The sequence below is a fragment of the Eucalyptus grandis genome, chromosome 1 (genome assembly GCF_016545825.1).
Source record: "Eucalyptus grandis isolate ANBG69807.140 chromosome 1, ASM1654582v1, whole genome shotgun sequence".
NCBI lineage: Eukaryota > Viridiplantae > Streptophyta > Magnoliopsida > Myrtales > Myrtaceae > Eucalyptus > Eucalyptus grandis.
The window spans coordinates 17,686,209-17,697,153 of NC_052612.1; the positions used below are offsets into that span (position 1 = coordinate 17,686,209).

Genomic DNA, 10,945 nt, shown 5'->3' on the forward strand with positions numbered 1-10,945 from the left:
CTAGTTTGGAATGACGGTCCGTTTTTCCGGATGGATCTATGAGACTAACGGGTGGTTCTCGGTTCTAAATTTGGAACCGATCCTTAGTGTGTGGTTCCTAATTCATTGTAGCACTGCCCATCTTGGAATTAATCATCCCTAATAAGAAGTTATAAAACTTTGAAAAGAAAAATGTAATCGAGTTGAAATTTATCAAATTGGTCCACACTGTCATTTCATTAATTGCCCATTCAATTTTGTGCATTCGAATTTTTAGAATATGAGAATAACATAACCATGAAATATGTTAATAATCCCAAAGCTTCCTAAACTCGTATTTTGACTCATTTCAGGCATATAGGAGTTGCTAAATTTGAAAAATTCTTTCTTTTAGAGAGAAATTTGTCAGTGGCCCTAATGTTCTATTTCGAGCATCATGGTATGATAGGTTGGCTAGCCAGTGAGCTCGAATCTTTATTTAAAACAAAATTGGCCATTTCCGGTTTTTATTTGAGCCAAGATCTATTTAGGCACTCTTTAATAAAAAAAAAATATTTACATTTTAGACTTTTATTTGAAATTTTCTCTACTAATAATGTGAACTCCACATATGCCTAAAGGGAAAGCAATAGTTTCGTCAACTCATTTAGAAAACATTTTCTTATAAAATGATTGCTTATATCGTTAAAATAATTAGTGAAATTTCTTTTTTGTTATGAAGAATAATTTATGTCTAAAATTTAGTTCATAAAACAATTTTAGACATAAATTATCATCGACAACGATAACTTTTTTCCATTAACTAATTATTTCATGCAATACAAATGATCATATTTTTTAGAAATTATTTTTCAAATCATTTATTTTTCATAAAATAAATGGAATTTAAAAGAAATCGTGACACGAGAAGTGGAAGAATTATCTTAATCCTCTTAGTTGAATTTGGCAAAAATAATAACGAGACATTATAAATGGCGCCGCGGGCGACCTCGTTTGTGGAAAGAAAAAGTGTCAGCTCGTTTCCCTGGACGAAGCGCCTCGACTCTTGTCTATCGACATCGATCGACGACCATCTTACGGCTTAGACGGCATTCGCGTTGTCGTTAATCTTGTTCTTGGCGGACCCATGTTGATAGAAAATGTTGTCATGAAGCTTCCCATTTGCGGGTTCCTGACAATGTTTGTTCTTTCATAAACATTTGCCCAGAAAAGTTGTCATGGTCATAGTCTAAGGTGATGCTTCAAATGAGCGGGCTTTGGTTGGTCTCTGTACAATCTTGAATTGATGCAGATAGATTGACTGTTTATGGTTAATGGGCAAAGATTGTTTGACCCATTAAGCAGTAAATGGAGCACGCGGGTCGTTGCTGATGATTGGCTAATGATTGCCTTCTTGATGTTCGACGGAATGCCTGAATGAATTACAGGTGAATTCGGGCCTACATGGTGGTAGAGCAGCTGCTGTTTGGGAAGATTTAAAGTCAGTTGTTCCGAGGCTGTTCGGTCCGGATTTCATTATGAAGAGGCTGTCTTCTCTAAAGGGCGCGAACCAATTTTTGAGGAGGAACAGGAGGTGGCCATTGTCTCCATACAAAACCAAGTGGCACCAAACTTTCTCTGAAGAACAAGCCATGCGAACTCTAAGAGATGCAGTCAGAACCACCGTAGAGCCATTGTGTCACCGCAGTAATAAACATCTCCCGCAAAATCCTACCGAACCCAATCTTGTTAGCACTCTGGTAGACTCATTTAGTGCTTACAACTGTGAACCAACCCCAAATGCCTACCACTTTGTCATCCAGAGTCTATGTGAAATCTCACAGTTCCACCTGATTCCACCAGTCCTCGATCACATTCAAAGGGTTGAGAAATTCGAAACTCCCGAGTACATTTTCAGCGATCTTATCAAGTTCTATGGCGATTTTAGCAAAATTGAAGACGCCGTTGGTTTGTTTCTTGATATACCCAAGTTCAGGTGTGTCCCTACTGTCTGCTCACTGAATGCTCTACTGTCAGTACTTTGTTATAGCAGAGATCACTTGAAGATGGTGCCTCAGATTTTGCTGAAGAGTCAACAGATGAATATCAGGATAGATGAATCGACTTTTAGAATAATGATTGGTGCACTTTGTCGGTTGAGGAAGGTGAATTTTGCTATTGACATATTGAATACACTGATAAGTGATGGATTCACAGTTGATGGGAGAATCTGCTCGTTGATACTTTCGTCATTCTGTGGACAGAGGAACTTTTCTAGTGTTGAGGTTTTGGGCCTTATGGAAGAATTGAGGAAAATGGGTTTTTCCCCTGGGCTAATAGACTATGCGAATGTGATAAAGTATTTGGTGAAGAATAGAAGAGTTAATGATGCTTTGGATGTCTTGAATCAGACGAAGGTCGGTGGGATTAAACCTGATACTGTTTGCTACACAATGGTTTTAAGTGGGGTCATTGCCGAGGATGATTATGAGAAGGCAGAGGAGTTATTTGATGAAATGCTTGTTCTGGGTTTGGTCCCTGATGTGTATACCTACAACGTGTATATAGATGGTTTGTGTAAGCAGAATAAACTTGAAGCAGCCGTCGAAATGGTAGCTTGCATGAAAGAACTTGGCTGCAGACCTAATGATGCTACTTATGTCACGATAGTTGAGAGATCATGTCAAATTGGGGAGCTGAATAGGGCAAGGCAGCTTGTGAGAGAAATAGGAGTGAAGAGTTTGGGGCTAATGTTAAAGTTATATATGCCTCTGCTGGAAGGATTCAGTGGTAGTGGTAAAATTACTGAAGCTTGTGATTTAGTGGATGAATTGTTGGTTAAGAGTTCACAATTTGAATGTTTTACAGTTGATGCAGTAGTATGTAGTTTGTGCAAGAGAAGATTATTCTCAAAAGTGCCAGAATTACTTGAGGCGATTGTCAGGAAGGGTATCATTCCAGGAGCCATGACTTGGGAAGCACTTATTAATGACTGCGGATCTGAAATCAAATCGTTGGAGAGTAGTCTAATTGAGTTGATAAATTCTATCCAAGTTGAATGAAGTGCACTTGCTTTTGCTGTATGGCAACCTTGTTGGAAACCCAGTTCGTAGAATATTTAGAATGCATGAAGAAGGCAAGCTGTAGATGATATGATACCCTGTAGATGAACGCCTACTTGGCGAACAATGTGGCAGTCCGAAACTCTCTTTCCACCGATTGAGGAGGTAATTGACTCCCGCTGATCTGCTATTTGATTGGTGGTTGTGTGTTTGCTCATGGAATTGCATTTGAACCTTTTGCATTTGTCACTGGCATGTCTCTTTCCTTATTGAGATTCATATGTGCTTCTGCATGGCATGATATGGTAGAAGGATTGAAATTGATGAAGTGCACCCTTCACTGCTTTTGGGTCAGTATTTGGAGCTTAACTATCAATTGTCCGGAAGAGGACAATATTAAGTCTTCAACAAATAGTTTTGTGGTATTATGAACTAAATACATGTTATGCAGTGAAGCCTGAAATTTTCTAATTTGAAAAGATAGTGAAATTTCTCATAATCTTATCAGTCTGAAATTGTCTGTGAGGCGAATTACTTGGCCAAACTTGCATCAACATGAGTATCTTCCGTTATATTCCAAGTTCATTCAGGAATTATTGGGCCATTAACTATTAGAGTCCTTGGGTTGATCCACTTGCTTTAAGAGCTAGGCTCTCGGTTCAAGCCTCAGTGTCCACTTCTATTTTTACTCAGTCCATGAATAATCATAGTCAAATAATCCATAAATTTGACATTTGCTGGCTTGTATCTCAATTTATTGACTCTACAGATTTGAATCGTTCCTTTCAATTGGTGGATGAACTAAAATATTCTCAGAGGTTTCACTCATCTATGCAAGAGTTTCTAAATGTAGTTAAACCATCTTATACAGTATATAGTGGCAAAAAGCAACTAACACTCACTTCCTGAGCTCCAAATATCATGAATGCATTAAGTCTGCAAGCTCCTATCTATGAAAGTATTTTTCCTTGGGAATTTAGAATCGTCGATTTCTTCTGCGTTATACACTGTTATTCGGCTTTGGGCAAATCGTTCTTTCTTTCCTAGGACATTTCTGATGTTCTTAAATTTTTATTTTGACAAAATCCTTTATTTCCTATCCAAAAAAATCTATTAAAGTACTTCCAATTGTTCTATAATTGGACTTTCTGGGTCTTCATTTTGCAGAATACGCATTTGGTTGCAGGCATCAGTAACGAGTTTTCATCAATTCTCATTAGTGATGAAATTTATAAGATGAGTGATCTGACTACTTCTAAACAGTCTCTACACCCTCCATAAAGCTGCTCCTCAGGTCACAGCGGTGATAAATACAAGGTTCAGAATGTCGGGAAGGAAAATGCACTCAAGAATTTCTCTTGGTGCCTGGAGTACTCTGCAATGTGATTTGTCTGCAACATCAAAGTGATAATTTAATCTTCATAAAGTTGTCTGAGGATCAAATAAAGGATATCTACTGCATTTTGCACTTTTACTGTTGAAAGGGCCTTTCTAATTCATACTTGAAAGGTGTAAGATCATTCAACTGAACTCTGTCATTCCATTTGGGTTTTGGTGGGTGCTTTCTTGGATTGATCTTTCTAAACCTTTGGCAAGACATTAAATGCTCGTTATGAAACACGGTGGCTTGTTTATTCTTGAAGACTTTGAGTCTGACTGCACGGTCAGGGATGACATGGTATCATGTCTTGGAATGTGAATGCAATGTTAGGGATATCGTCGACATCTGTATTAGTGTAGGTGGTTAGCAGATGGGATCAGGTGGTTGGGGCATACATTTAATTAGATTTTAGAGGTTATTTTCTAGGTCTTACATGCATGTCCCTTCTTGTACAGTTGTACCCGAAGTCAATGCAATATATATATTGGCCAAAGAAAGTAAATTAATCCGTCAGTGTTTCTCTTTATGTTGTGTACATGTTGAGGACTGCTAATTTATCATCACCTGACACCTTCCTTGTTCTCGAAGCTTCCTAAACTCGTTATTGATCGACCGATTTAGTCATGCGCGTTTCACCTTATATTGCGTGTGATATGTATGTATGTGGACATTTTCTCTCTTAACACTTCCTCTGCCTCATATTGCTCGTGATCTGTATGTGTGTGGACATTTTATCTCTTAATACTTCCTCTAACGTAAAGCTAATAGGAGGAAATGCTGACATGCGCTGTGTAGGTAAAGGAATGATTGGAATTCGGTGACATTGAGCTACCTATTCCATTGTGTCGTTTCCTGCAAGGCTGTTGCCTATGGCAACAGCTGCCTAAAGGATGCGAAGGCGGCATGGATGAGTGAAAGAAAGATTGAATCCGAACATGCGAAGGGAAGAGCGAAGAATCTAGAGATCAATTCCCGGAGCTCTTAGGCAAAATGTCAACGTCCTTATACTTCGAATCTGTTGCCGCATATCACTGACATATGACTAAGAATCATTAGTGAAGGATCGATTTAACGCCCTTCTCAAGTTTTCTATATTTGTGCAAGTGAGATGGTAGTTTTCTTGATATCCGAACATTGGTTGGTAGGTACCAATTTTGCAAGAAGACCCCATTAGTTTTTATATAAATTCTCCAGCCTTAAAAGCAACGTCAATCGGTCGCCTTCTATTATGTCCTTGCGGCTTAATTATCTCTTGACAATGCATCCACCATGATGACTTCACACGTGTAGCCACTAACGCCCTCAAAACAATCGGACGTTATTAGCATCTCAGCGTGACGTCTGCGCTTACGCATTTTCTATGTGACAATTCTGATCTCTCAAATATAGGATATCCGACCTTTTGGCTCGACGAATCCTTCCGGATGTTACAAATTGATCCCATCTATGTATATAAAGAGAGATTGTTCAATAGAATGCCAAAGAAATAGCCTAAATAGAAAGGATAATACTCTCTCTCAAGCGCTATACTTTGAAAAGCACCATTTTGATATTCAATCTATGGATCCACTTTGATAAGAAACTTGGATGATCTCTGTTACAACCTATCTTGAGCGCCCACTATAAGTTGTCAGATGATACTTAGCAAGCACAGTGTGGTTGGGTCTTGATTTTAATCGATTCAATGTTCGTGGGGGTACGTTGCCGACTATGTTTAGAGGCAAATTATAATAATGGATGCGCTTACAGGAAGAAACGAAGTTAGGTCAGCCTGGACATTGGAGGGGTTTTCAATTTCTAAAGTTTTGGGATGATAATGATTCTCTAGTTTTCCCCCATTAACTCCATAAGGGCATTAGCATCTGTTGAAGTAAAGAACAGAAGTCTCAAACAAAAGGAAAGCAATGCATTATGTATTTCAAGTATACCTATTTGTCAACATTTTTTCCAGTACCTAAGATGGGATTTACGAGGGAAATGTATAACGTCGTATAGCCACGTGAACAAAGTAGCTGGAGACAGAAGCATTATGAAGGAACTCGTGCTCTGATATCACGAAAAGAAACCATTTGTCGGCAAAACAAGCCCATAACAAAAAAAACACATGTATCAGCAACTTCTTGAAGCTTGAACATGAATGTTCTGGCCGCTTCAAGATCTTTACACTCTTTATTTGCCATGGTCCAATCCACCCAAAACCATGGATTCTTACTAAAATAATAAATAAAAAACTAAAACTCATAGAATAATATCCTCTTTTGTGATCACGAACTCTTTTTGCCGGCTTTGAAGAAATGCTTGGACAAGGTCGATCATGGACAAAGCTATGACCTTCCAACAGGTCCCGGATACTCCTACTAATAGGAGGATGCAACAATGCTGGAACCTTAGCCCTTCTATCTTCTCAGGTTGAGCTTTGGATTGCCTTAGTTTCTTTTCTTTGGGCTGAGGTTTATTAGCCCCTCTTTTCATTTGGGTTACCATAACGCCCTTGCACTCCTATTGATATTTCCTAATGTCACCATAAGTGCAAGTCATTATGTTGGTGTCGGGTCCCCCTTTTTTGTATAATTCCGATTTGGGTTAGAGTTAATACATATCTTACTTTTACCAAAAAAATAAAAATAAAACTCATATAGATTAAAAATAAGACCTGAGAAGAAAAAGGTGTACAAAGTGGCCACTACAAGAAGAATCTCAGGCGATCATTCTTTTGGCGTGCAGAGTGTAATAAGTGTTTTGCTCAGTCAATAACTCAGTAAGCAAGAGCTTTACAAGTGCTGAAAATGGCAATTTTCAGGTTCTATATACGAGAAAGGATGTATAAAATAGCCCCAATTCATTGAAGAATGGAGTACAGGAGACAGAGAGGGAAGCAATATTTTCAGATGTCCTACTGATAAATCCCAATTCCCAAATAAAAAGAAAAGGATTGAAGATCTTATCCAGTCTAAGAACCTCCGCTGCTTTTGATAGCTTAATCCTTTAAATAATCTCATAGTTAATCAGCAATTCGTGCAATAAAATACCTACTTAAAGAAACATACGTAATACATACGTTGATATTTACCTACAGTAATGTACCGTATGCTTTTGTCAAACATTAAATCTACAGTAAATTGATGGCTCCAAATTAGTCTAAGGCTTCCTTTTTATCCATAGATGCCATATGCCCAGCTTTCGCACATTAGAATGAATTAGATATTCATCTCTCTTATCAAGTCAAAGCGGGTCATTCACACCTTTTTGTACGAATTGTGTATATGAATATCCCGATTCCTCATACATACATTATACGTATGTCTTTTTGTGTATATGTGGTGCGTTGGGGGGGGAGAGAGAGAGAGACAGAGAGAGAGACAGAGAGAGAGAATAAACAACTCACCAAGCATTCCGGAGGTAATGCTAAGAGAAGTTTTCATGGATGATTTTAGAGGTGGGCTGGTCATGATGGGGAAGAAGGGCACATGAAGAACCCACTCATGGTTCACCAGACTTGGAGCCATCGATGATACAAGAAACCCTTCATGGTTCAGCCAATTTCTTGGTTTCTCTCCAGGTACGTACGGCATGAGTCGGTAATGCACGTGCCCTGCTTCTCCATCGTGCTCTTCGCACACCTTCTCACCTACGCACGCGAGAGAGACAGAGCGAGGGATCTTGTCCATCGTGCTCTTTGCACACCTTCTCAAATTTCTCTGAGAGAGAGAGAGAGAGAGAGAGAGAGAGAGAGAGAGGAGTGAATAACAATGTTGGTACTGCTTTGGCCTCACGAATATATAGCAAAGAGAAGGATGAGGCAGGTAATATGTGAGATTTAGTCCAATAAATGATGATAATACCACATCAAAAGCCAATGAGATTTCATTAGGTTTAAGAGAAAAAAAAAACGCAAACCCTAATTAATTTTGGAAATAAGAATTGGTCTCATCTCGTAATTTTAATGAAACCATTGTTATGTTAATGTTTTTTTTTTCTTCTTTTTGGTAGAAAGCATACAACTTGAGGAATGTACCGATCAAAGCTTTTGTTGGATCGTGGGACCGTTGACGTTTGTCGCAGAATTAGAGCGGACCACACGTATTCCCCATTCCTATTGTTTTCCCTTTTGGTCCAACGAAGGGCTCCGGAAATCATTTCCAGGAACCTTCGCCTTTTTACTTTCTTTTTTATTAATTTAGGGAAGAATTAGAAGGAAAACTTGGACTAAAAGTTCCTGAAGTTTGATTTCTTTTTCTTTGTTTCATTTCTCCCGTTCAAAAGATGATATCTGGAGTAGGTTTTTCAATCTCCAAATTTTCGTGTTTTTTCAATTAAAATTACCCAACCCTCATTCATATTATTGCAGTTCCACCTTCGAATTGAGACATCGGCTTTGATTTGGTTTGGTAGAGAGAGAGAGAGAGAGAGAGAGAGAGAGAGAGAGAGATATGGAGGCGGCTCGACGGCATCATTGCAGTTGGAGGTCTGCTGCAAGGTTCATGGGGGTGTCGGCGGCGAGCTACAACGGTGAAGAGCCAGCGGTCGACAAGGAGGGAGGGGGCAGAAAGAGAGCACAGGGGAGGGAGAAATGGAGGTTTTTTTTTCCCCTATGTGAGTGTTGAATTACCATGTGACATGACTTCGATTGTGGGTGGAGTGGTGATATCCGATGTGAATGCTTGTTAGGAACAACACTCCCTCTCCCGTCTAAAAATTGTTATATCCATACTTAGTGTTAATATGAATTGAAAAGAAATACCAATTATATTAGAGTCAAATTCAGAGAATGAATCCAAAACATTATGCCTTTTTGCGTCTTTAAGTAGGCAAATAGCAAGGGGAACACGTACGATGTCGAATTCAAAGGGAATATGTTTATCATATACAAATATTATCGTTTTCCTCACTCGACACCTAAGTTTGAATCATTGCGCTTGCGCATTTTCTTCTTGACACCTGCATCCCTCACACTCTTGGGAGGCAGCGAGCTACAACAGTGAAGACCTGTCGGTCGACTACGTAAATGAGAGGGAGGGAGGAAGCAGAAAGAGAGCACGAGGGAGGGAGACATGGAGGATTAATTTCTGTTTTCCCCTTGATGGGTTTTAAAGTACCACGTGAGGTGAATTTGATTGTGTATGGAGTGGTGTATCTGGTGGGGATGGTTGTTGGGAGCAACACCCCCTCTCCCATCTAAAATTTGGTATAGCCGTACTTAGTGTTAACGTGCATAAAAAGGAAATGCCGATTATATTCAAGTCAAAACTCAAAGAATGAATCAAAAACATTATGCCTTTCTGCTTTTTTGATTAGGTAAAAGCTAGAGGAACATGCACCATGGCGAGTTCCAAGGGAATATGTTTATCATATACAAATATGATTGTTTTCCTCACTCCACACCTAAGTTCGAATCATCGTGCTTGGGTACTTTCCTCATGGCACCTCTAATCCTCAAACTCTTGGAAAGGGCCTACAGCTTATGGATCTTTATTCTTTGTTAAATTATAAGAGCTGAGCTGAGATCTTCTGGCCAAAGGGGAGGTCAACCTTCCCACGAAAATAACAATAGAGCAAAGAAAAGCCACATACATTGGCAAATATAAGATTAATCTGACTTCCATGGTCAGATTCCTTTCGGCTAGAGAATGACTGGTGCGTCTTTGCTCATGATACCATTCGCGACCAAAACACACATGTAAAAGCTATTCTTAGGTCAAAGCTGGCTACAAAAGAATCGGTTGATTAAACATAGTGGAATTGGGAACCTTTGTTTTCACATGAAAATGTTATAATTTGGGCTGCTTTACTTTGGAATCAAGTTCTCTCTCTCTCTCTCTTCGTGTGTTTGTCAAACACGTTCCAACAAGAACAAGAGCAGACTCAACATTCTAGGGAAGTATACCTTCGGGAATAAGAAATCAATGATGACGAGATTGACCAATATCAGCAAAGAAATGGTTGTAGAATCCTGCGGAGGAGGGGAGTTTTCAAATGGGTCAACATTAGACAACTTGCATGGCCAAAAATATCAGAAGCAGCAGAAGAGAAAAATGAAACATAAACCACTTGTATCATCGTCCCGTCCAAATCCCAGTCTGCGTCGAAGGCTGCCGATCGCCACAGAACATGCGTGATACTTGAATGTCCTGTCTCGAGAAGTTGCTATCCACGCTCTTGCGAACAAATTAATGACTGTTACAGTCAAAAAGAAAAAGAGGGGGAGAAGAAAAAGAGAATGCTACGAGATATTGGACAGATTTGCGCGTGTTCAGTGCTTTATTTGCGAGGCCTACGAGGATACTGCCAATTCCTTGATTTATAATTTTATATCTTGCAAGATCGTATATGTTTTTTGATTTTACTATAGCTAAATAAAGTTCGATTTCTGGGAAAAGCATCTGGAGCAGGAGATGTGAGTGAAGACATTACCGTCTGAGGAAAATATACAGGGAGAATATCAAAAAGACAAAAAGGAAAAGACTTTTCACCCATGGAGAAATAAACAGAAAGAGGTAAATCCGACCCATTTTGTCTTGACAATAAACAAATTGATTTTGTGATT

The 10,945-nt window shown here is 39.1% G+C and overlaps 1 protein-coding gene and 1 long non-coding RNA gene across 5 annotated transcripts; one reads left to right on the forward strand and one right to left on the reverse strand.

Moving 5' to 3' along the window:
* Window positions 1–980: 980 nt before the first annotated feature.
* Window positions 981–5,477, forward strand: LOC104428721 (pentatricopeptide repeat-containing protein At2g38420, mitochondrial). 4 transcript variants are annotated; one of them, XM_039315480.1, is made up of 3 exons: window positions 981–3,185; window positions 4,188–4,529; window positions 5,197–5,477. In XM_039315480.1, the coding sequence occupies exon 1, from the start codon at window positions 1,497–1,499 to the stop codon at window positions 3,018–3,020; it is 1,524 nt and encodes a 507-aa protein (XP_039171414.1). In that variant the 5' UTR covers window positions 981–1,496; the 3' UTR covers window positions 3,021–3,185; window positions 4,188–4,529; window positions 5,197–5,477. The 4 variants fall into 4 exon arrangements, with proteins under 4 accessions (XP_039171414.1, XP_018726934.2, XP_010040006.2 ...); XM_018871389.2 differs by lacking the exon at window positions 4,188–4,529; XM_010041704.3 differs by lacking the exon at window positions 5,197–5,477 and having other exon boundaries at window positions 4,188–4,662.
* An 810-nt stretch (window positions 5,478–6,287) lies between these two features.
* LOC120294818 lies at window positions 6,288–8,157 on the reverse strand. Its single transcript, XR_005552150.1, has 2 exons — window positions 7,787–8,157; window positions 6,288–6,913 (listed from the first exon to the last, which is right to left on the reverse strand). It is a non-coding gene; the product is annotated as an uncharacterized LOC120294818 (long non-coding RNA).
* Between the last annotated feature and the right edge of the window lie 2,788 nt (window positions 8,158–10,945).

What these genes read in the sequence shown, in the direction of transcription:
- LOC104428721 (XM_039315480.1), top strand. Translation starts at nt 1,497, where the DNA reads ATGAAGAGGCTGTCTTCTCTAAAGGGCGCGAACCAATTTTTGAGGAGG.